The sequence below is a fragment of the Protopterus annectens genome, chromosome 4.part1, assembly GCF_019279795.1.
Source record: "Protopterus annectens isolate FY-2018-M chromosome 4.part1, PAN1.0, whole genome shotgun sequence".
Lineage (NCBI taxonomy): Eukaryota > Metazoa > Chordata > Ceratodontiformes > Protopteridae > Protopterus > Protopterus annectens.
The window spans coordinates 840,256,101-840,277,999 of record NC_056734.1 but is presented as its reverse complement, the minus strand read 5'-3'; the positions used below and the strand labels follow the sequence as shown (position 1 = coordinate 840,277,999).

The following is a 21,899-nucleotide window of genomic DNA, read 5'->3' as shown; positions in this document are numbered from 1 at the left end:
TCCAAGAAAGGAAATTGAGATCAGAAGAGGATGACGGCTCGAAAGGAGGTAGTGTTAGGTGAGTCAGGACAAAATTCAAATCCAATGGAGAAAAGAGGTTCTTTTACGGGAAGTCTCAATAAACAAGTGCCTTTCAAAAATGCTTTACACAATTTGTGTGACATCAGGTTAGGAGTATATTCACCAATGTGAAAATTAGATATCGCAGCTAGCTAGACTCTTAATTGTAACTGCTGCAGAACCTTGCTGAAAAAGCTCTGCAAGAAATTCCAAAATCGAACTGATTGGGGCAGAGAAGGAGTCTGTTTTTGCTTTTGCCCAGTAGGAGAACCTATTCCATTTACTAGCATATAACTTTCTAGTCGAAACCTTGTGAGAGGATACCAAAATATGTTTTACTGCTGGTGTGAAGTCTTGATGCCTAAGTTTGGAAGTGGAGCAGCCATGCTGTCAAATTGAGGGTTTGGAGAGCAGGATGAAGAGTTCCAGACATACGAGTCAGAAGGTCTGGAACTGGGTCCAGAACCCAGGGCTTCTTCTGTAGGTGAGGCCAGAGAAAGGGTAAACAAACCTGATGAGGCCAGTGTGGGGCAATGAGAATCAGCCTGCTTCTCAAGAATTTTGCTTTCTGGATGACTTTGGGTAGGAGGGGAAAATGCATACAGAAGTCCCGAGGGCCAATTGTGAACAAGTGCGTCTCTCAGCGTCTCCTCCAGAGGGGGGATTAGGGCGAAGTACCTGCTGCATTTGGTATTCATGGGAGCGGCAAAAAGATCGCACCAAGGCTGGACGCATTTTCAGAAGATCTCCTCCGCTATGTTTTGGTTCAGACACCACTCATGGGGCATTAAAATCGCCTTGCTGAGCTTGTCCACTATCACGCTGGATTTCCCCGGGATATGCACTGCTACTAGAAAACTTTTGGAAGAAAATGCCTACTGCCATACTCTCAGCACCTCTCGACCAAGGGGGTATGATCTGGTTCCTCCTTGTTTATGTACCAGACTACCGAGATGTTGTCTGACTGGATTACAATCGCTACTAGAGGAAGAGAGTCCTGGAGTGCCTACAACACTAGAAGCACTGCTCTCATCTCTAGAACACTGATGTGCAGATGGACCTCATGTTCTTGCCATGTGCCTTGGGACAGTCCTTCCCAGATAATGCCCCCCACCCTACCTGGGAGGCGTCCGCGGTCACTGTAGCTACAGGTAGTTGTGGCACAAAGGGTCATCCTATGGTCACATGGTTGTACCGAAGCCACCACAGGAGATCTCTCTTGCACGAATCTGTGATTCTGACTTGGTGAGACATGAGAAGTTCTTGTAACGTCCACTGAGCAAATAGAAGCCATTGAAGAATTCTCATATGCATTCTGGCTAGGGGAACTAAGGTGATCGTTGAAGCCATAGTCCCTAGGACTTTTAAAATTGTCTTTGCCTTTGCTTTGTTTCAGGATAAAAGGTTGGCTATTTGTTGCCTGGGAGCAGAAACCCTGTCCGGAGGAAGTTGTGCCATCATGGAGACGGTGTCAAGATCTGCACCTATGAATGCAATATGTTGACAGGGCAACAAGGCAGATTTTTGTAAACTGACTGTAATCCCTAACCGGAACCAAGTTTGAAGAGTGGTGTCCCTTGCCTGTTGAAGTGGATGCTTGGTGGTGGCAGTTAGGAGCCAGTCGTCTAGGTACGAAAACACTTGGAATCCCAGACGTCTCAAGTGAGCCGTGACTACTGCCATGCATTTGGTGAACACTCTGTGGGCTGTAGTGAGATCAAAGGGCAGAGCTCAAAACTGGTAATGACTGGCTCCCAGCCGGTAGCGTAAGTGACTCCTTGATGGTCTGTCCATTTTTATGTGGTAGTAAGCATCTTGGTGGTCTACTGAGCACATCCAATTGTCTAGCCATAAAAAGGGAAGAATAGACTGCAGTGTCACCGTTTGGAATTTGGACTTCTTAACGGATTAGTTTAGTTTGCTGTGATCCAAAATGGGTCTCCAGTCCCCTATTCTTTTTGGCACTAAAAAGAATCCTGTGCAAGTTCTGAATTCTATTTGGTCTGCGGGGACTTCTTGGTTGATTCTTGTCTAGCAACTTTTGAATTTCTACAGTTGCTTGTTCCCTTTGACTGGGTGGAACATCTGCGATTGTTCTGATCTGTGGGGCAGGATGGTAAAAGGGAATGGAATAGCCTCTGGATATTATACTTTGTACCCACTTGTCTTTTGTGATATCTCGCCAGGCTTCTGGATACAAGGATACATGCCCCCCGACTGCCTCCAGAGTAGAGCAGACGGGCCTCCTTTCAGGAGCACTGGTAGGGCTGGCCGTGAAAGGAATTACGGTCACCGTGGTTTTCTGGACCCCCTCTGCATCTAGGATGACGTCTACCATTATTGCCTCCCCCTCTGCCCCTGGGGAAGGGTTCACCTTGTGCGTCTTGAAAAACTCCATGGGATCTTTTGAACCACATCTTCCCACTCTTCTGACCTTTAGGGTAAAGTCTTGAAGGTATGGAAAAATGTACTCCAACGGCAGAGAGAGTTTTCCCTTCCTGCTTGCATCTGGTGAGTGTGTCCTTGACTTTAGGTCCAAAAAGTGAGGAACCATCAAAAGGGGCATTGGTAAAGGTAGACTTGAAGAGCTCCGCAAAGTTGCACAAGTGCATCCAGAAGTGCCTCCTCAGGGAAACTCCTGAACCCGCTGCCCTGCTTGCTCCATCTGCTGCATAGGATATTAGTCTCATGGAGGAGTTAACAATGGAATTTAAGGTAGATAGCAGAGATGTGACCTTAATTGACACCCTCACAGCCAATTAACCTTGAAGAGTATCTCCTAACTCCTTCAGGAGAACTCTTTGTAGCCCTGTAAAGTGCGAAAGATAGTTCAGCGATCTAAGGGTAAAAGTTGCTGATGAAAAAAACACACTTCCCGTATCTGTCCATTGTCCGGGAGTACTTGTTCGGTGGATGGACAGATGAGGATGTTTCAGAAAGTTCCTTCTTGGTGTCTGCTGCCACCACCATAGCATCTACAGGAATGCCTTTTGTGAGAAAGTCTTTTTCCAAAGGTGTCGACAAGAACTTATTTGGCCTCTGAGGGACTGGTGCCATAGTGTCTGGTGACTCCCACGCCTTTTGACTAACCAACTCCAATAGCTCATTGAAAGGCAGAGATACCCAGGAGGCTGAAGTTTAAGATCCAAAAGCCTTCAGGTACACGACTCCTCATCAGAAGGGTTGATGGATTTTCAGCCGCCTCTCTGTTCCAGGATCTCAAGGATATCTGCAAAGGAGACATCTTCAGAAGACAACCATGGGGACCCTTCTGACTCCTCGAGGTCAGTGTCAGAGGTGATGGACTCGTCAGGGAAGTCTATACGCTTCCTCTTGCATGTTCTCTTTCGATGAGCCTCCTCAGAAGGATATTCTGGGGAGGTCTCAGAAGAGTGGGGCCCGCCCAATGGAGCTCCCCTGAGTCTCTGAATCTCTGCTGTCCTGTGGATGGGGTGGTGCCGAGACAGACGCCGGTGCTCTGGGGAGAAGAATACCAGTATCACTATGTAGAGCTGTAGGTGGGGATAACACACTCATCATCAGCCCGAAGGCAGATCTCCCCAGCTCAGAGGACACCTCCGGTTCAAAGGAAACAAAGGGAATCTCCAGCTTCACGGAGATCAGCTCTGAGGCTAATGTAGGAGCTGAGCTCAGCAGAGCCAAAGCTCCAAGAGGTAAACTCAGAACCGAAGAAACTCTGGTCTGAGCTTCCCCCCCAGAGCCGACCAGAGAACTTGGCCCCTAAACACCCCAGATGGCACAGAGTGTCGCAGCAGGGACAGGTTTCAAAATCTGCTGAAGGGGTCTTGGAACCGAAGAATCTACAGCAAGTGATACCTGGCATTCTGGCTCCAAAGATCCAGTTTGGCTCGGAGGAGGAATCATTGTGGATGTAACAGTCATAGTCTTGGCTGGCACTGAGACTGACGGGGTCAGAGCAGAGAGCAATTTAGCCAGCGCCGGCGATTTCAAAATCTGCGCACCACCCTCACCACTTCATCGTCTGATAAGCTCCTAGAAGACCTGGAGGAGAGTGGGTTGGATGAGCAAGCTCTCTCCAAAATAGGAGATCTCAAGGTAGCAGAGACCGGTAACAAATCAGGGGACCGGCTCCGGAACATAGTCTCTTTTGGCTCCGAAGACCTTTAGCCGAAGGACTATATTTGTCCAAGTGCACGATCTCTCTCAGTTTCGAGGGCTGTGGAGTCGAGGAGATCGATGCATCAGAAGTCTTAGCCAATTTTTGTGGCGGCTCCGAATGAGCCAAAGAAGCAGGAGATGGCTGTTTTGTAGTCTTGTCACTCAGAGGAAGGGGACCTACTAGAAAAAGAAGTGCTCTGTAGAGCCTCATCAAAAGAAGGTTTCAAGAGCACTTTGAGTATCAGTTTGTTCTTTCTTTCCTGCAAGACATGGGAGATGAAAGAATGACAAAACGTGCAAGTCTCCTGGAGGTGAATGGCCCCAAACAATAAACACAAATGTTATGCCCATCAGTGATGGGCATCTTCTGAAAGCATTTCTGACGCTTCTTAAACCCAAAAGGCTTGGGTTCCTTCTCTCTAGTTTCCTTTGACATTTTAAGAAGGAAACCACACCAGAAAAATAAAAGGTAAAGCCTAAAACACACCTCTATAAGAAAACTAACATGTAAAAAATATTTCAAGTTTTAAACAAACACTATTACAACACTTTAATAACACATCTAATAAGACAGGAACAGGGTGAACAGCTCTGCCCTCTAAATGAAATGGGCACTAGGCCCTCTAACTTAAACGGACCTAGTAGAGCTGTGAGCGAGAGAGACAGAAAAGGAAATTAGCTCTCTAAATCGAGCTAATCTACACAGAAAAGAAATACAGACTAACTTCTACTACTGTAACCACTAACTGCACCACTACAAAGGATGGGAAAATAGCAAAAAGGCCTTGTGACTAATGGCGGCTAAACAACCAACCACACAATAGCAAGATTAAACAGCACTCGTAACTATAGCACACAGTTAAACTATGGAACAACCACTAACTACTAATAAGCAATATTAAAGCTACACAAAGGGAAAAAATATAAGATTTTACAGAACTTAGCCATGGCCAAGGAAAGAGCATCCGAACTTGTAAAACGGCAAACGAGATCTGAGAAATTACACCACTGCATGATGGGATATCTATTCTACCAAGAGCCAAGTTAGAGACTTTGAGCTAGTATATTCAGCCGAGTTGGAGTAGAGGATCGGCTCCGAACCCATCCAGTAAGAATAAAGGCGAAACATGTAAACATAACATTAAAATAAATGTGTTGGCTCTTCTTTCTCAGGCCTGTCAAGTTATTTCTGATTTTCCAGACTCAGGTAAAACTTCTGTTCTTTCCTTGCTAGGGACTTCCTCTCAAGTCATTCCTCATTCTTTTAAATGTAGTTATGACTCAGCAGATTCCTTTTCTAGGGCTGCTGTTTTTGGTTCAGCCATGAGGAGGTATTATTGGCTTAGGCTTCAACCTCTACCTGATGATATTAAAGCTAAGATGATGGCGGCTACTCTGGATCCTAAAATTTTGTTTGGGGAAGCTGCTACTGGTTTGTTCCAGTCCCATCAGGATAAGCGCAAGGCCTTAGGGAACTTAAATGTGTTTTTTTCTCCTGTGCCTAAATTTCAGGGAAACTACCCCACTAAGCCTGCACCTTTTGTTTGTAGGCAGTCCCGTACTTCTACTAAATGTAAGGAGAGTGGCAAACTGACTCCTCCTGCTAAGGTTACTCAATTTTTGGGGACTCTGAAATCTTCCTTTCTGGACAAACCAGGTGTTTTGTGACCATAGCCGGCCTTAGGCATAGGCCAACTAGGCGGTAGCCTAGGGTGCCGCTCTAGCAGGGGCGCTTTTTCAGTATTTATTTAATGTAGGTAGACCAGGATGGGGGCACTGGGTGGTGTGGTGGGGGGCACCATGGAGCCCTTTTGCCTAGGGCACCGGTTGACCTAAGGCCGCTCCTGTTTGTGACTATCCATCCCCTCCCAGCCACATTCCTCTCTCTTTTCCAGTTTGGCTTCAATTCCCTCAGGATTCTTGGGTTCCGTCATTCGTCAAGGGTACTTCATGGTTTGGAAATCCTGTCCTCCTTTTATGGGCATTCCTCAACTTCCTTGGGAACATCTTCCCTTTTTTACCAGGGGTTCTTCAAGATTTCATGTCTCAGGGTACTATTCAAGAGGTGCCTGTGTCCCAAAGGTGGAAAGGGTTCTACTCCTGACTGTTTCTAGTGCCCAGAATCGATGGCAGTTGGAGACCTATTCTAGGCCTCTCATCTAAAAACAGTTTTCTAAAGGTATGTTCCTTTCAAATGTTGTCTTTTCAGATTCCATTTCCTCTCTTACACCCTCAGGCCTATATGGTCTCTCTGGCTCTCAAGGATGCTTATTCTCCATATTTTGATCCATCCTCTTTTCAGGAAGTTTTCACATTTCTCTGTGCCTTCCTGGCATTTTCAGTTCTCTGCTTTGCCCTTTCTACTGCCTCAAGGGTGTTCACCAAATGCCTTACTCCTGCGATTGCCTTTTGCAGACTTCAAGGGATCCAAATATTTCCTTACTTGGATGACCTGTTGATTCAGGCATCTTCTCCACAGACCCTTTTGCAAAATCTTCATTTTGCTCCATCCCTGCTGAGCCTGGGGTTCACTGTAAATTTCAAAAAGTCTTCTCTGACTTCTTCTCAGGATCAAGCCCCTCCAAAGGCCTTAACTGTTATTTCTTTTTTTCATACTCTTCTTCCTCTGGCTTCCATTACTGCCAGGGAGTTTTGGAGAGTTCTGGGTTTCATGGCAACCAGCATTCCAATGCTCTCTCTGGCCAAATTTATATGAGAAACTTTCAGCGGTTTCTCAAGTCAGTGTGGCTTCAACATGCTCATCCTCTAGAATTTGTAATTCTTCTTCCTTGTCTCAGACAGGAACTTCTCTGGTGGATTCAGTAGCTGTCGCTGAATCCAGGGATCATTTTTCATCCCCCTCCTCCCTCTCAGGAATTGATCCTGGACACCTCAAACATGGGATGGGGGAGATTTTTGGCTCCCTAAAGGTACAAGGGTTGTTGTCACCTCTTCAGCAGAAGCAGTACATCAATGTCAAAGAGATGAGAGCCCTTCTGCTGGCTCTTCAGTCCTTTCAGTCTCTTCTCCAGGGCTGCTCAAGGTATTCACAGACAATACTACAGTGATGTGGTACATCAACAAGCAGGACAGAACGAAATCTTCTTTGCTGGTTGGCATTTCTGGTATGGAATCTTGCTGTCAAGTGACTCCTTTAGGCAGTTTATATCCCTTCCGGTCAAATATTTTGACAGACACACTGAGTAGGTCCTTAACTCAGTCCCATGAATGGATGCTTCACAGGGATTTGCTTCCGGAAATTATCCACCAGTGGGGTACTCCTCAAGTGGATCTTTTTGCCTCTCCGCTGAACAGACAACTTCCCCTGTTTTGTGCCAAAGACCCAGGGGCATCTGGTATGGAAGGTGGGTGCCATCTCATTCTCTTGTGAGGGGATGTTTCTTTAGCTATTGCCTCCCCTTCCTCATTCCAAAAGTCCTATTCAAAATCTAACAGGATGCTCCCAAGATCGTGTTGGGGACTCTCTTTTGGCCGCGACAGCACTAGATCCCTCCTTCTGCATCTAGCCAGGGACAATCACAAGTTACCTCACAAGGTGATCTAATCATGCAGATTGCTTTTCCAATCCCCATCTATCTATGCTTCACCTGACACTGTGGGTGATATGTCTATGAGGAATCAAAATCCTCTTTTTTTCTGAGCATGTGCTGCAAGTCCTGCAGGAGGCCAGGAAACCTATGACTAGGAAATCCTACTTATCCAAATGGAAGAGGTTCTCCTTTTGGTGTCTCTCTCTCGTAACCTGGACCCACTTACTGTGGATGCTCCTTTGGTTCTCTCTTATTTGTGTGAGTTGCTCAATGCTGGTATGGCCTATTCTTCCATTAAGGCCCACCTGTCAGCTATCTCTGCTTGTCTGCCTTTATCTCCTCCTTTATTTGCCAGATTTGAGGTGAGACAATTTCTTAAAGACGTCCTTAATATCAGACCTCCCAGGAAGCCCTTTCCTCCTCCCTGGGATCTTAATTTTGTTTTGGAGAAATTGACTCGGGCTCCTTTTGAACCTGCTGCTTCTGCTTCCTTGCAACATTGTTCCTGCAAGACTATTCTTTTATTAGTGCTTACTTCTGCCAAATGGGTGCCAAAGTTGCAGGCCCTCATGGCTTGTCCTCCTTTTTTGACTTTTCATGAGGACAGAGTGTCCTTGCACACTAACCCTTCTTTTATGCCAAAGGTGGTTAATGACCTATCACTGAATCAGTCTATTAATCTGGTACTTTTTCCCCTCTACCCAACTGAGAGTGAGAGGGTGCTGCATACTTTAGACATGTGTAGACAACTTAGAATTTATCTGAATATGACCAAAGCTATCAGAAAATCTGATCAAATCAGTTCTTTCTTTTCATTCTAGATCTTTGGGGCTTGCTGTAGCCAAGAAAACTATTTCTTCTTGGATTTCTAAGGCTACTTTCTTTTGTTGCACTTCATGGCAACAGCCTTCCTTTTTCAAAAATGGCTCATTCTACTAGAGCTGTGACTTCTTCTGGTGCATTTTTCAAAGGTTTAGGTACTAATTATATTCCTGAAGCAGCTACCTGGACTTCTGTGCACATCTTTACCAAGCACTACAAGATGGATATCTCTAGAGCTAAAGCTGGTTTTGTTAGTTCAGTTCTTCATGTTATTTTAGGGGACTCTTCTGCCCTTTGCTCCTCCCCCAAATTTCCTCTTGAGCTTTGGCACTCTCCCATATCGTTAAGAATACTGTAGCAGTGAATGTAAGGACTTAGTACAGTTGTTTAAAATCTTACCATAACTGTAGATGCAACTGTCTTCACTGTTGCAATATTTGCTCCCTCCCTCCATCCCCAGAGTTCTTTACGTTCCTGGATGTACAAGTTACCTCTTGGGTTCCTTGGACTGGCGTTCATCCTGGGGCAATCAGTTCTGTTTTTGGCAAGTCTGTATGTCACCTTTACGTTCTACATTATGCAGGGAGCATATGGTGACGTTCAAAATACCTTTTTAAATTCAGAAGTCTTTGGAACACTGGCCGGTCGTCAGGCTTCTGTGGCAGGGAATCCCATATCGTTAAGAATACTGCGGCAGTGAAGGCAAGGACATCGACAATTATGGTAAGATTTTACACAACTGTACTTTACAGTTGCTCCCTGGGGCTGAATACCAGCTGGGTTCACAAGGTTTTTCCTTATGGTCTCCATGCTACTATTTCTTCTACTAGCCCCTTTCCACCTTTGCTAGCTTCCCTTTACTCTGTCTGCAATAGTAAAGGGGAAGGCTTACAGGACTGGTTTCTTTCATACCTGGGCATGGAGGTAATAAAGAACTATTTAACACTTTGCAAAATGGTGTCCCTTTACTCCACCTTTCTGAAATTTACACCTGTAGATTTCTAAACAGTAGCTTCTTGACTCATTGGTCATTAAGAAATATAGCTCAGCCATCTAATAACAAAATCCAAAGCTGCCAGCTAGATGCTGCATCACTACCATCATGACCATATTTAATTAAATGCTTTATTACCTGTCTGCATGAGATCCAGTAATTCTGCCCTCAGGACAGCATTACTGAGTTGGGTTAAGGCTACCTGCCAAGCATATGGGACCTAGGTACCTGTGAGGGCCCTAGGTCTCTTAAGTTATGCTTCAACTTTTGGGTTCTTTTAGAGAAAACATCTCCTGGAAGCTCTGGATTCAGGATAAGATTGCCAACTACCACTTCATGGATAGATATGTCCTCCTTACCAAGAATCTTAGGTAAGCCATATTCTCCTTTGGAATTCAAGAAGAGTGTTTCGGCAATGGATGCCTTGGAATGGATGTCTGATCTGGAAGCCAAAACCTGGTTGTCAGACGCCTTAAGAAAATCAGCTGTACAGTGCAGGGGCTGTGAAGAAAAGCCTCATTGGTGTCTACACCTCTGAGTTGTAAATGAAAGCTTAAGTCAGGAATGTTCTTCTCGTACTTGACATCAAATGTTTCTTTTTTTTTTTTTTTTTGGGGGGGGGGGGGGGTGGCCAAAGATGAACCCAAGAAAGCCATAGAGGCTCAAACAAATGCCTCAAGCAAATTTTTGTTGATGTAGTTTTCCAAGGAATTATGCCTAGTTATTAAAGCATTTTGGGGTGAAGCCCTGGCAAATGTCACAGTCCTAGGTACTGTGCTCTGGGCCTAAACAAATCAATGGTTGTGGAAATCTTTGCAGGGAATCTGTCTATCACAAAATCATCTACATTTCTTAAGCTCTGACATATCCAACGTCAAATGAATTATGTAAAAATTATAAACAAAATGTCCTGAGCACCAAAGCAGGCACAACCAGGAAGAACCATGCTTACAGTTATGTCCAATGAAGGTTCTGGAGATTAGTCTGGAAGTCAAGCATATGGCCTTCTAGCACATCCTTGGAAGAAGGAATGCTACTGCAATAGTGATCGCTGTGATGAACTGCAAGTTTAGCCAAAAGCCACATCTCCCTAACAAATAACATTCCCAAGAGTACTAAGTTTTAGTAGGTCAAGGTTTACGGTCTTCTTTTTAAGACTGCATTTCTAGTACATTGCTGTAAAATACTACTAAAAAAAATACAAAATTTACCATATAAAAATATCAGACAGTTTAATGTTTGTGTACGGGGGGGGGGCTATAGTGATGAGATTTTTTTTTTTAAGATGAACACTCCATTTTTCACTTACTTGACTTTTTGGAAGAAACAGAATTCTCACCATCCTCAGAGTCGCTGCTGTACTTGTAAGTAACCTTTTTCACTTCCTTCCTAAATTGAGAAATTTATCATGATTAAAATGTCTGCAAGTTAAAGCACAAAGCACAGTTTAAAAAAAATGCTTTAATTTTAAAAATACCAACTGAGAATTAAAACAGATGATGTTTTTGTCAATGACAACTTTTGGTAAACAGCTTTCCATTGTCCCATGTCCTGTACACCATAAAAAATGATTTAGTTAAAGGCAGGTGACTACCACAATTTTGAAGTATTTAGTTCGAGTATCACAATGGTATACAATTATATTGTGAACCTGCGTCCAAGACATAGCATCTGCTGTCTTTGACCAACACAGTAAAATAACCACAAATACGGAGGTCCTAGCCAGGACACAGACTTTCTTTTGTCTCTGTTCTCGCTCTGTACATGTGCCTTCCTTTTGTCAAGTTTAATCATCAGAGTTTACAACAAATTTTTCCACAACACACAGCATAAATATGGAGACCCTACCTTCCACCTACCCCAGCTTATTAAATGGTAATACATTTCTATGGTTCTCTCCTATACTGCTTAGCCCACTGCAGAATTTCTGACTATGCTGGCAAGGGTTTAACTGTCCTTTGAATACAATAAGCAGAAAAAATAGTAATTGGATGTAGAGATTTCCCTTTTGCAGAGTGGGTCAGTCCTTTTTTGCCCATGGCAAACAGGAAGAAAGTCCTATGACCCAGCTGACCCAGGCTGGACTAATGGCTCAGGAGATGGAGGTGGTGGCCAGGGAACAAACAGGAATTAAGAGGTAGAGTCTACTCACCCCTCTCTGGGTGGGGAGAATGTGGGAAATATGTTGGGAGAAAAATTAAGACACTACCATCTGTTATAGCAAAGGCCAAATTAAGGCCAAACTAGTTATTAGAAATAGGCTACTGCAGCATTTGCAAACTTTGAGATAAAAAGAAGTAGGAAGATCTGCAACAGTCAGGTATGAGTGGGAAGGCAGGAGTGCGGCATTGACTCAAGACTGATGGCAATAGCTAACTACACACCCGGACCCCCATGTAGAAAATGGGGAAAAAGGGGGTTGATGATGACTCAGATAAAACAAAAACACAATTACCAGTTCTCCTCAGAGTGACAAAAAACAAAGCAATCAAAAACAAATATGTAGTGCTGTAATGAGTCCATGGCTAAAAAGTATTGTATAGTTCTATACAGAAATGATATGTTCACTCTTTTTAGATACAACATAAAAAATATTTCATTAAAATTTAAGGGGCAGGTGCTCATCGGCCACTGAAGCGAAGATGCAATATTTCTAAGTGTTTCTGTACCCCTACCTGAAATTTTACCAAAGGATATGTCAAAGACACTTTTGGAAAAGCAGCCCTTTATATCAGAAAGGAAAAAATATCCAAAATGCATTACTAGTTTAAGGACAGTCTTCTTGAAAATGCTTAGTGGAAAACAATTCTGGAAAACAATAACAGCCAGCTGTATTGTATTGTCTGATCTAGGGACAGGAACATCCTTGAAAGGCCATATGTCTAGGGTTTACAATTCAGCATTTTTTTTCCGCAGACGTTCGCACACTCTGGAATGGATGTGCAGCCTGTGACAAAGTATGTTGGGATGTCATATGTAGACTATATCAGCACCCTTGTTACCACTGTTGTCAGTCAACTTCCATGTCTCCAGGGAATACTTACTTGCAAATCAAGGGAAATAATGAAGATTTAGCAGTCCTGCTGCTCTCAAGTGGACACACAAAAGTATAATCCTGTCTAGCATACAAACAATCCAATGATGGTCAAGGACAGGTGGAACTACAACTAATCTGCAAGTGGACAGACTGAGGGGATTTCTGGTCTTGGCACAGTAAAAATACATCTTCCATAATTAAAAGTCAAGAGACACATTTAATGGGCCCCAATGATGAGCTGATGCTCAAACAGTAAAACCACTTGGTCAGAAAAAGCCAGAACCACACTATGACCAGCTAGAAAGTAGAGCAATTATCAGCAGCAAGCTATAAAGGCCAATGTTGCTGTTAAGAGGATCAGTGGTATCAGGGATTCACTGACAACCTACCGAGGGCAGAAGCAAGCAAGCACTACAGACAGCAACTTTTAGAAAAGCTACAACATGGACCAATGGGTAAAATGCCTAAAGGCATCAAGGGACCAATTCCCCCCATCCCCCCACCCCCATGGATGATGACCGAAAGCCCTTTATGCCACCGATGGCTTACCTGTCAAACAGTTTCCGTATCCTATAATCCAAGGTACTTTTTTAATTACTCCAGACACCAACATATATTCCATTTATCTGTGCACTCATGTCTACATAATAATTTCTGTTTACATTCCTGTTCCCCAACCATCTTAACAGATGTGGTTGAGAATATTTTTGAATAGGTATGCAAATGTACAGTGATCTTTGCTTTTCTGAATGGGAATAGTATAGCTATCAGGGTACCTAAAGTCAGGCTTTACTTTCAGTCTGTTTCAGAATAATTGCAAACAATAGTGAGTTTCCAAGACAAATTTTTGAACATAATATTTTTGTACTTATTTTGTTGCTGTAGTTCTGCACTACTGCATTTTATTTGATTTTGGACTTGTGTATTTTTGCTTTCCTTACACTTTGATTGACTTACATTTTCTGTGTTATTTTAAGCAATTTAGAATTTTGCTAACCTTTTATCTACCTGTAAACCTAGGTGGGGATGCTATACTACTTGGCTGACATATGCATATTGGGTTCTGGTTTGATTGATTAGTTTACTCTTGTCTCCCTCTAAAATGAGGGGGAGTTGTTGACATGTCCTTTCAATCTGCAAAGCCAGGACTGAGAGGCTAACGATTAGCCCTCACCATCCTCACCCAGTGTTTGTGAGACATAAGGAACACATGAGGTTATTCCTCTTCTCAAGAGACGGGCAGTACCCTCTCCTGTAGTCTGACCACCTGGATATTTCCCACTGATTCATTAATGCCTACTAACTGGCAATATTTCAGTGAAATATTCCTCACTTCCAGCAAGTTGTATAGACTCTCTTGAGTATTTAGGTAAAATGAAAATTAAATACAAGAAAATTCTTTTCATTTGAAAATGAAAATCGGGGTTTTTGCATTTTTTTTCACGTTTAATTAGCTCTCATTTTTAATGTGCTTAATCATGGCACCGAATACTGCAAATTCAGTATCACAATCAAGCTTCACTGACACAAACTTGCTGCATGTGGTCTGCCTTTCAAGAACCATAAATTAATTGGGTCAAAGCAGCCTAAGAAGTTACCAGCATACCAAAAACAACCAAAAAAATAATTCAAACTTGGGAAAACAATAAAATAGTACGAAAACCAAACTTGAGCCAAGATATTGTTATTTTATTTATTGCATTTGATTACCATAAAAGTCTAATTAGGTAATAAAACACCTTTTCAGCAGAGGCTCGGGGAGAAAAGCTGTAACTTACATACATATAAGATACATGCCACATGTAGAAATGGCAAATGTCTATGTTAAGACAAAATAACCACTTTATAGTAAATATTTGCATACATGTTCAGGGCTGCATTAATACTGCAAGCACTGTTCCACTTTTCATCCTCTTGTTTTATAGTACTGGACTCAAACGCCAACTACTGTGGAATGTAGTATGGCCTTAACCACCTTAATTTAATGCAAAATAGTTTGCATGATTTTATGTTATTGCATTGTTCTGAGTCTACTTTTTTTGTTCTATAAACATGCAGAATTTTATTGGTAGCTTTACTGTCGGAATGTGTACTGCCTGTATTGATATTAGCACTTTACTGCAGGAATACTAACAATTTTCTGGAGAAGTAGTTGTCTCTTTTGTATACTTGACAAGATCATGTTTGCTTGAACTGAAACAAATTTTTGCAACTGTCTCAGACACCAGGACATAGTCTTTACGCCATATTTATTTACATAATGGTAGCACAGAGGTGGCTGTTACAGGCAGGAGCGGCCTTAGGTCAACTGGTGCCCTAGGCAAAAGGGCTCCACGGTGCCCCCCCACGACATCACCTGGTGCCCCCATCCTGGTCTACCTATACCAAATAAATACTGGAAAAGCGCCCATACTAGAGCGCGCCCTAGGCGACCGCCTAGTAGGCCTATGCCTAAGGCCGGCTATGGTTACAGGAAAACTCCACCTTCGCCTACAGTTTAACTCACTCTTAGGTTGCTTTTCTCCTTGCAGTACGATTCCAGTACTGTGTAGGTACCTGAAAACCTGCTTGTAGTTTATAAAACTTTAATTTCCTCACTTTGGTATAAAAGGAAGGGAAAGACTACCTACTTTTTTTTTAAGCTTAACTTCTCGCATAACGGATAAGCGCTTTCATCTTGAGCACAAGACTTCATCAGATCTGATGAAGTCTTGTGCTCAAGACGAAAGCGCTTATCCTGTTTGTGAATAAAACAATTTGCTACCATTCGTGGACTTGGACTTCTGTTTGTGGTTTTAGAGTTTCTACTATTACACCGCTTGCTGTTTTCCAGTTAACTTCTCACATAAATTGCAGAGGAATGTGTCTACACTTGCATGACATATCAGACACAAAGAAATTTGTAGTTAGGAGCTCAGGCTGCTGTAAACAAGACAGAGGTGTGAATCTGTTTTCCATTGTCTTTATCGCAGAAAGGAAGAGAACTTATACTGATTACCAGCGGCTTCCAATGTAGCCATACTTTTCATAGCAAAACAGAGCAATTAGATCAGTCAATTCAAAGGCAGTTGCCATGTCTTTTGACAAATATATAAGCAGCATCACAGTATTGAAATGCTAAGCATTACACTTTAAATGTTTGTTGTCTATACCAGGGCTTCTTGGTCATGACCCCATAACTGAATACTGGGGTCATGAAAAATTTGGAGACTGCCTTTGTCGGACAGCATAGTGTCTGGAAAAAATAAAATGGTCTTTTTTTTTTTTTTTTTTTTTTTAAGGGCATTCTTTGGGAGACTTGTGACTGTAATATTCTCAATGTTCTTAGCTAGAAAATGTATATATTAGGCTAAAAGGAAGACTAATTACATCTTAGTGAGGCTGTAGCATGAAAGGAAGTTGGTTCCTCAAACAGAGGTTCTGACTAAGGATTCAGGATTAGTGGATTTTAATGGCCAAACCAAAGGTTATTATTGATGTAGCCTGAAGAATACTCGGGTGAAGGTTCCTGTTTGCTGAAGCCGGGGGGCGAGGGGGGGCTTTCAACTCTGACTTTTTGCTTGTGAGCCTGTTGCTGAAAAAAAAGGTTAGTGAAAGAATTAGCTACAGACCAGTGGGGAAGAATCCTTAATGAATCCTTGCATGACACTGAACCTTATCAAAAGATACCAGTTACTAAAATAGTGAAGGATGACTGCATGCAGAAAGAGAAAAGTACAGTTTTGTACCTACCATAAATGTAGATGTTCGAAGATCCACATTGCTGCAGTCCTTACATTTGGGTAGTCCGCTGTCCTCGGTCGGCCCGAATATCAAAGTATAAGGCTGACGTCGGTCAAGGCGCATTTGACTGACATCAGGACGTCAGGGTACAAATGCGCATGACCGACGTCATATCCTCAGTCTTTTCTTGCCCCAGATGTCAGAAGACCCTAAAAAGAAATGTCAAAAACCAAAAGACAGCAAACAACCAACCAACCACCCTTGCACTAAAACTATGTACAATATATACAATATACACCATATTGACAACCCAACCCACACAACCGCCTCTAACTACAGAGGGGAAGGAGGGAGGACTGCAGCAATGTGGATCTTCGAACATCTACATTTATGGTAGGTACAAAACTGTACTATGTTCTTCATCTCACATTGCTGCAGTCCTTACACTTGGGTAGAATCCCAAAGCAGAGGTAAGGGAGGATGGCCAAACTATAAGGAAGCAGGAGCTGCCAAAATGCCCTTCAAAACAGCAGTGGCAAAACCAGCCCTAGATTTGGAATAAAGTGGTAGGTGATAATGCCTAGAGAAAGTATGCACTGAACTCCAAGTAGCTGCCTCCAAAATATCCTTAGTTGCCACCCCCCAAAAAGTTGTCGAAGTGGCAGTAGCCCTAGTGGAATGAGGCCTAATCCCAGCTGGAATCTCCTTGCCATGATGGGAATAACAGAAAGCAATGCAAAACCCAATCCACTTAGAAATAGTTTGTTTTGACACAGGCTTGCCCTGAGAACTCAAAGCAAAAGAAACAAATAACTGCTGAGACTGCCTGAACCATTTAGTTCTGTCCAAATAATATCGCAACTGCCTGTGTACATCTAAAGTGTGCAAAATCTTTTCCCCTTTATTTTGGGGGTTTGCATAAAAAGTAGGCAAATGAATAGTTTGGTTTAAAGCCACACTAGAGACCACTTTAGGCATAAAGGAAGGATTAGTACGTAAAGATACCCTATCCTTATGGAAAATTAAGAAAGGCTCAACCGCCATAAGGGCCTGCAACTCAGAAACCCTTCTTGCAGAGGTAATGGCCAACAAAAAAGCAGTCTTCCATGATAAATATTTCAACTCGGTAGTAGCTGCAGGCTCAAAAGGTTGTAGAGTAAGTTTCTCCAACACAAAATTGAGATCCCAAACAGGAGTAGGAGCTCTACGTGGGGGTCTTATATTCTTTGCCCCTCTAAGAAACTGCTTGAACAAAGGATGAGAAAACAATGGTGGGTCACAATCATAGTGAGCCGAAATTGCTGCAGCATGAACCTTAATAGAAGAGAAGGACAAATCTTTGTCCAGTAACTCAGTAAGATATTGAAGAGCCACACTTAAATTAGGCTCAGAAACATCAAAATCCTTTGCTGCACTCCAAAATAAAAATCTCTTCCATTTATCTGTACACTTTCCTTGTACTAGGCCTTCTAGCTTCCAAAATAACATTCAAAACTTGCTGTGGAAGTTGAGACCCACTATGGTTCAAAACAGAACATGCCAGGCTGTTAGATGAAGAGAGTGAAGCTTGACATTGAGCAAATGACTGTCCTCCTGAGACAACAGGTGTGGAATCGAAGGCAAAGGCCATGGAGGCTCCGCACCAGGCTTCTCAGTAATGGGTACCAATGCTGTCGAGGCCAATCTGGAGCTATCAAAATCATCCTTGGCTTGTCCTGTCTGGCCTTTAGTAGTATCTTTGGGAGGAGAGGCAGAGGTGGAAAGGCATACACATGAAGATTGCTCCAATTGAAAGAAAGAGCATCCACTTTCCAAGCTGTGGGATGAAACCTTTCGTGCAAAACTTTGGCAGCTGGTGGTTTAGTGGAGAAGCGAACAGATCTATGTCTGGAGTTCCCCATGACACTGTCAATTTCTGAAATACATGAGGATCCAATTTCCACTCGTGGGGATCCATAATTCGTCTGCTCAACACATCTGCTAAGGAGTTCTGTGCTCCCGGCAGAAACCTTGCCTGAAGATTTAGCTGTAAACTGAGAGCAGTCTCCCACAAAATCATTGCTTGCCTGCATAGAGGATAAGAATGTGTTCCCCTTGCTTGTTGATGTACCACATGACAGTTGTGTTGTCTGTTAGAATCAACACCTGCCCTGGAAGAAGTAAATCCTTGAAAGCTATTAATGCAAACTGGACTGCTAACATCTCCTTCAGGTTGATATGTAGATGTTGTAGTCTGGCAGGCCACTTGTCTTGTATCCACTTTCCATTCAGATGAGCTCCCAAGCTTTGTCTGAGGCATCTGTCGTTAGAATCTGACTCGCCTCTGGCCGGGTCACAGAGAGTCCCTTGTTTAGGTGACATTCCTGAGCCCACCACAACAATTCCTTTTGAATGCAAGGTATTATTTGAATGACAGTGTCCAGATCCTGGCAGTGCTGTGTCCATACATTTTGAGATACCATTGTAGCTTCCTCATATGCAGTTTGGCATTGGGAAGCACCAGAATACAAGATGCCATGAACCCCAAGGCTTGAAGGACTGTCCTTGCAGTCAGCGTGGACTGATGAGACAATTGATGAAAGTAAAGGGAAAGATTCTTTTGTTTGTCTGGGGTCAAAAAGGCCATCTGGGATGCTGTATTCAGTCTTACACCCAGAAAGCACATGTCCTGAGAGGGTACTAGACTGGACTTTATTTCGTTCACAGAATACCCCAGGCATCTTAGCACTGCTATCACATATTCCAAATGATGAAGAAGCTCGTCCCTTCCTTGAGCCAGAATCAGGCAATCGTCCAAATAAGGATAGATCTGTATTCCTTTTAGCCTGAGGAAAGCTATCACTGGAGCCAGAACTTTCGTGAACACTCTGGGCGCAGTAGATAAGCCAAAGGGCAATGCAGAGAACTGATAATGAGAAGTCCCAGCCCGAAAACGCAGATACTTCCTGCAACTCAGTCTGATAGGAACATGAAGGTAAGCCTCCTTGAGATCCAAAGTTACCATCCAATGATCTTTGCCCAGCAGAGGTAAAAGCTGTTGTAATGTCAACATTTTGAACTTGGGAATGTCCAGATAAGTGTTGAGGGTAGATAAATCCAAAATTGGTCTCCACGTGTTCCCTTTCTTTGGTACTAGGAACAGGCGAGAATAAAATCCTAGGCCCACTTCTGGCATAGGGACCGGCTGTATGGCCCCTATTTGAAGTAACAGAGAAATTTGTTTGTGAGCCTCTATTCTTTGCTGAGGAGGAACGTCTGGCATGCCTTTGAAAGGAGGCAAGGTATGGAAATAAAACCTGTAACCGTGGTGTATGATATCCAATACCCATCTGTCTTGGGTAATTAAACTCCAATTTTCCTTGAAGAGTGCCAACCTTCCTCCCAAAGGTGCTGCCAGACGAGAAGGCTCTGGCAGCTGAAAAGGTAAGTCACTGGGTCTGTTTACGAAAGGACTGACCCCTGCCCTCACCCGAAGACTGTGCAGGTGAACTCCCTGTTCTAGGCCTGAAAGAGCCCTGAGCTCTGCCCCTACCACGTCTAGACCTACCCCTAGACTGGGAATCATAAGAAGGATACGTCCACCCCTTGGTAGGCCAATTTCTACTAAACTGGAGGCTGAACCTGCAAAAATCTTTAACAGTCTGCATAGACTTAGCCTTGTCTTCCATTTTCTTTAAGACTGCCTCAACAGGAGAACCAAACAACACATCAGATTGTAAAGGAGCATCTAAAATCCTTGTCTTAACATGGTCAGATAAATTCTGATCCCTCAGCCAGGCGTGCCTGCGAAGAACTGACCCAGTGGCAGCCACCCTAGACGAGGCCTGTACAGCATCAAAACCACATTGCAAAGAATGCTTACCCACCTGTTCAGAAACATGTACTAAATCTTGTAACTCTTTACACTCAATACCTTCCGCCAGAGCATCTACCTTAGACTTCAATTGTGAAAGGAGATAGTTTTGGTATTTCAACATGTGAAACTGGCAATTCAAAGCCCTCATAGCTAGGGTGGGGAAGTATAAACTTTCTTTCCCCATCTATCCAAAGCCCTGGCCTCTTTATCTGGAGGAACCGGATTTTTGACAACAGAAGCCTTAACACCTTTAGGCCCCTGACTAACAGTTTCTGGGTCTGCCCTAGGACTCTTAAAAGATACTTATGAGCTTCAGGCACCCTGTAATACCTATCCGGTTTAACAGGAGCAGGAGGCAAAGAATCAGGATTAAGAGAAGCCTCTGCAAAAACATCTTCCACCACATCCAGAACAGGAGGAATAGCCAAAGGCCTATGCTGGGGTAAAAACAAAAATTCCTTAAGCCTTTTCCTGGAATCAGAGAAGTCCTGACCTTCCCACTTAAAATGCTCCCTCATGGAATGAAGAGTCTCTGAAAAAGAAAAATCCTCAGGAGGAGAAGCAGAAGGAGTAGAATCATCCACATCAGAATCAGAATAAGGAGAATACTCCTGTAAGTCTTCAGTCAAGACTCTGAAACATCTGAAGCCTGCTCAAAACTCCCTAGCTCAGGTTCCACCCTAGGTCTCTTATCAGGAGGGGGCAAAGAACCTCTAATCAAAGTAATCAAATCTTCTGCCATTTTAAGCATATGCTTCTTGGGCACAGTACCTGAAGAACTAGGGGTGACACCAACTGAAGCTAAACCTGGCCTGCCTCTGGGGGAAGCCTTAGAAACAGAAGGAGAGGGCCTAACCACCCTAGGAAGGGAGGGGAGTATAGTAACCTGAGAAGCCCCTTCAGCCTGACCTGCCTCCTGAGAGGCCACATCCTGCAATAACAAAGTCTCTCCCTGGGACTCCAAAGAAACCTCCGGCGGAACCACCGGCTCCACCGACACCTCTAAAGAACCGGCGTCCGGAACGGACGGTTCTTCTAGCCTAGGCTTAACTGCTTTGTCCTTGCGCTTCTTCGAAGAAGCGGGCGTCGGAGCATCCAACGGCATTTTATAATTGCACCGCTTCCCGAAGACTAACCTGGCACAATCCAACCTTCTCTTTATAGTGCGCTTATTGAATCTAGCACAAGAGCGACACCCCACAACGTCGTGCTCAGGCCCTAAGCAAGGAATACACAAAGTATGATAATCTCTATGCGGTATCTGTTTCCCACAAGAAATACAGTTATTCACTTTTTCTGACATCCGGTAAACCACTGAGGCAAGAAAAAACTAAAATATTCCCCAACGGGGTACTTAGCCAACTTTGACTCGGTCTGAAACTCCGAATTCGAAAAATTTCAGAACGCCGAACGGCACTTGCAACGCTGCTTCTGCATCGGACCATGCGGCAAAAAAGACTGAGGATATGACGTCGGTCGTGCGCATTTGTACCCTGACGTCCTGATGTCAGTCAAATGCGCCTTGACCGACGTCAGCCTTATACTTTGATATTCGGGCCGACCGAGGACAGCGGACTACCCAAGTGTAAGGACTGCAGCAATGTGAGATGAAGAACATCTGAACAGAACCCTAGGATTCCATCTCTGATTAAAACAGATGGCTGGTCAGAAATGGGACTCTCAACAGAAAGCACTTCGAGAAAGTCACTGGCATAG

The 21,899-nt window shown here is 43.5% G+C and overlaps 1 protein-coding gene across 1 annotated transcript in view; it reads right to left on the bottom strand.

Moving 5' to 3' along the window:
* Positions 1-21,899, bottom strand: part of HLTF (helicase like transcription factor) — a gene marked incomplete in the record, with an annotated part of 1,324,997 nt that overhangs the window by 748,296 nt on the left and 554,802 nt on the right. Inside the window, 1 exon segment of the mRNA XM_044070619.1 lies at positions 10,877-10,956. Within this exon segment, the coding sequence (XP_043926554.1) occupies positions 10,877-10,956 (80 nt within the window).